This window comes from Oncorhynchus gorbuscha, linkage group LG07 (assembly GCF_021184085.1).
Source record: "Oncorhynchus gorbuscha isolate QuinsamMale2020 ecotype Even-year linkage group LG07, OgorEven_v1.0, whole genome shotgun sequence".
Classification (NCBI taxonomy): domain Eukaryota; kingdom Metazoa; phylum Chordata; class Actinopteri; order Salmoniformes; family Salmonidae; genus Oncorhynchus; species Oncorhynchus gorbuscha.
The window spans coordinates 77,418,629-77,421,128 of NC_060179.1; the positions used below are offsets into that span (position 1 = coordinate 77,418,629).

A 2,500-nucleotide genomic window follows, 5' to 3' on the forward strand; every position below is an offset into this window, starting at 1 on the left:
TCCACTAGATGTTGGAACACTGCTGCAGCGACTTGCTTCCATTCAGTCACAAGAGCATTAGGTCGGGACTGATGTTGTGCGATTAGGCCTGGCTCACAGTCGGTGTTCCAATTCATCCCAAAGGTGTTCAATGGGGTTGAGGTCAGGGCTCTGTGCAGGCCAGTCAAGTTCTTCCACACCGATCTTGAAAATCTTGAAAAACCTTTGGGATGAATTGTAACACCGACTGCGAGCCAGGCCTAATCGCCCAACATCAGTGCCCGACCTCACTAATGCTCTTGTGGCTGAATGGAAGCAAGTCCCTGCAGCAATGACGTTTCCACTTCCCAATAACAGAACTTACAGTTCACCGGGGAAGCTTTAGCAGGGCAGAAATTTGACGAACTGACTTGTTGGAAAGGTGGCAGCCTATGACGATGCCATGTTGAGTTACTGAGCTCTTCAGTAAAGCCGTTCTACTGACTATGTTTGTCTATGGAGATTGCATGGCTGTGGGCTTGATTGTAATACACCTGTCAGCAACGGGTGTGGCTGAAATAGCCGAATCCACAAATTGTAAGGATTTTGAATATATAGTGTGTGTCAACCCCATCCCTTATTAAAGAACAAAAAAACTCTCAACATCTCCCCTTTTCAAAAACAACACACTCTGTGCAGTACTTCTATTGTGAGTGTGACTATCAATCCTTAGTCTGGGTGCCAGTCTTCATGGGTCAGACAACTGTAGTGATGTCTATAGAATAGCTCATATTAATGTTCCGATGAAACAAAAACACACTAACAAGGTTTTAAGATCCTCAGGAGATCGCTAATTGTACACGTCACAAAAGTCAACATAATCGCTATACTAGGTCCCCTTGTCAAAAGTAGTGCACTAAACAGGGAATAGGGTGTAATTTGGGACGTATGCCAGTATAGAGTTAGATGGTAGTGTTGGTCTTACGTCCAGCAGCAGACACACTACTTCAGTCTTGCCGTAGAGGGCAGCCTCGTGCAGACAGGTGCCAGCCTGAGTCGTTCTGTTGATGTCTATACCAGCCTTCAGTAGCACCCTGAGACGGGACAAACACAGACAGGAGGTTTAACACACACACACACACACACACACACACACACACACACACACACACACACACACACACACACACACACACACACACACACACACACACACACACACACACACACACACACACACACACACACACACACACAGGGGCCCAGCTGTAGGAATGCGTAGAGCATCAGATCCAGACAGCTGTGTGTGGAGGAGGACATCTGGACTGGCATCCCATGTGGTACACTATGCCCTACCGGATGCTCTACGTTTGACTAGAGACACAACGTTGTGCACTATGTGGGGATTATGGTGCGATTTAGGACACATGCCTGGTACGGGGATGGAACGTCAGAGAGATGATTCACAGACTCCCACACCACTGGGAGTATAAGGGAGGGAAGGAGAGGGTAGTGGAGATAGAGGAGGAGAGGAGAGAAGGGCAGAGGAGAAAGAGGAGGAGAGGGTAGTGGAGATAGAGGAGGAGAGGAGAGAAGGGCAGAGGAGAAAGATGGAGGAGAGGAGGAGAGGGTAGTGGAGATAGAGGAGGAGAGGAGGAGAGGGTAGTGGAGATAGGAGGAGAGGAGAGAAGGGCAGAGGAGAAAGAGGAGGAGAGGAGGAGAGGGCAGAGGAGAAAGAGGAGGAGAGGAGGAGACGGTAGTGGAGATAGAGGAGGAGAGGAGAGAAGGGCAGAGGAGAAAGATGGAGGAGAGGGAAAATAAGAGGAAGGAGAGAGAGAGAAGGGAGAGAGGACGAGGAGAGGGAAGAGAAGAGGTGAGGAGTAAGAAGGAGTAGAAAAAGGAGAGGGGGAGAAGGAGAAGAGGAGAGGGGGACAAGAGGGGAGGAGATAGAAGGAGAGGGGGAGGAGGAGAAGAGGAGGGGAGGAGAAGAAGATGGGGAGGAGATAAAAGGAGAGGGGGAGGAGGAGAAGAGGGGGAGGAGAAGAAGAGAGGGAGGAGAAGAAGAGGGGGAGGAGGAGAAGAGGGGAGGAGATAACAGGAGAGGGGAGGAGGAGAAGAGGGAGGAGATAAAAGATGAAAGGAGAGGAGATGAAAGGAGAGAAGGAGAGAGGAGATGAGAGGAGGAGAAAGAGAGGAGAGAGGAGAGGAGGAGAGGAGGAGGAGAAGGAGAGGAGAGGAGGAGGAGAAGGAGAGGAGATGAGGAGGAGAAGGAGATGAGGAGGAGAAGGAGAGGAGATGAAAGGAGAGGAGATGAAAGGAGAGGAGGAGGAGAGGAGATTAAAGGAGAGGAGGAGGAGAGGGAGAGTAGATGAGGAGGAGAAGGAGAGGAGATGAGGAGGAGAAGGAGAGGAGATGAAAGGAGAGGAGGAGGAGAAGGAGAAGAGATGAGGAGAAGGAGAGGAGATGAAAGGAGAGGAGGATGAGAAGGAGAGGAGAGGAGGAGAGGAGGAGGAGAAGGAGAGGAGGAGAGGAGGAGAAGGAG

The 2,500-nt window shown here is 50.4% G+C and overlaps 1 protein-coding gene across 1 annotated transcript in view; it reads right to left on the reverse strand.

Moving 5' to 3' along the window:
- LOC124040400 (caskin-2-like) overlaps positions 1-2,500 on the reverse strand; it is a 110,514-nt gene that overhangs the window by 29,599 nt on the left and 78,415 nt on the right. Inside the window, 1 exon segment of the mRNA XM_046357559.1 lies at positions 944-1,052. Within this exon segment, the coding sequence (XP_046213515.1) occupies positions 944-1,052 (109 nt within the window).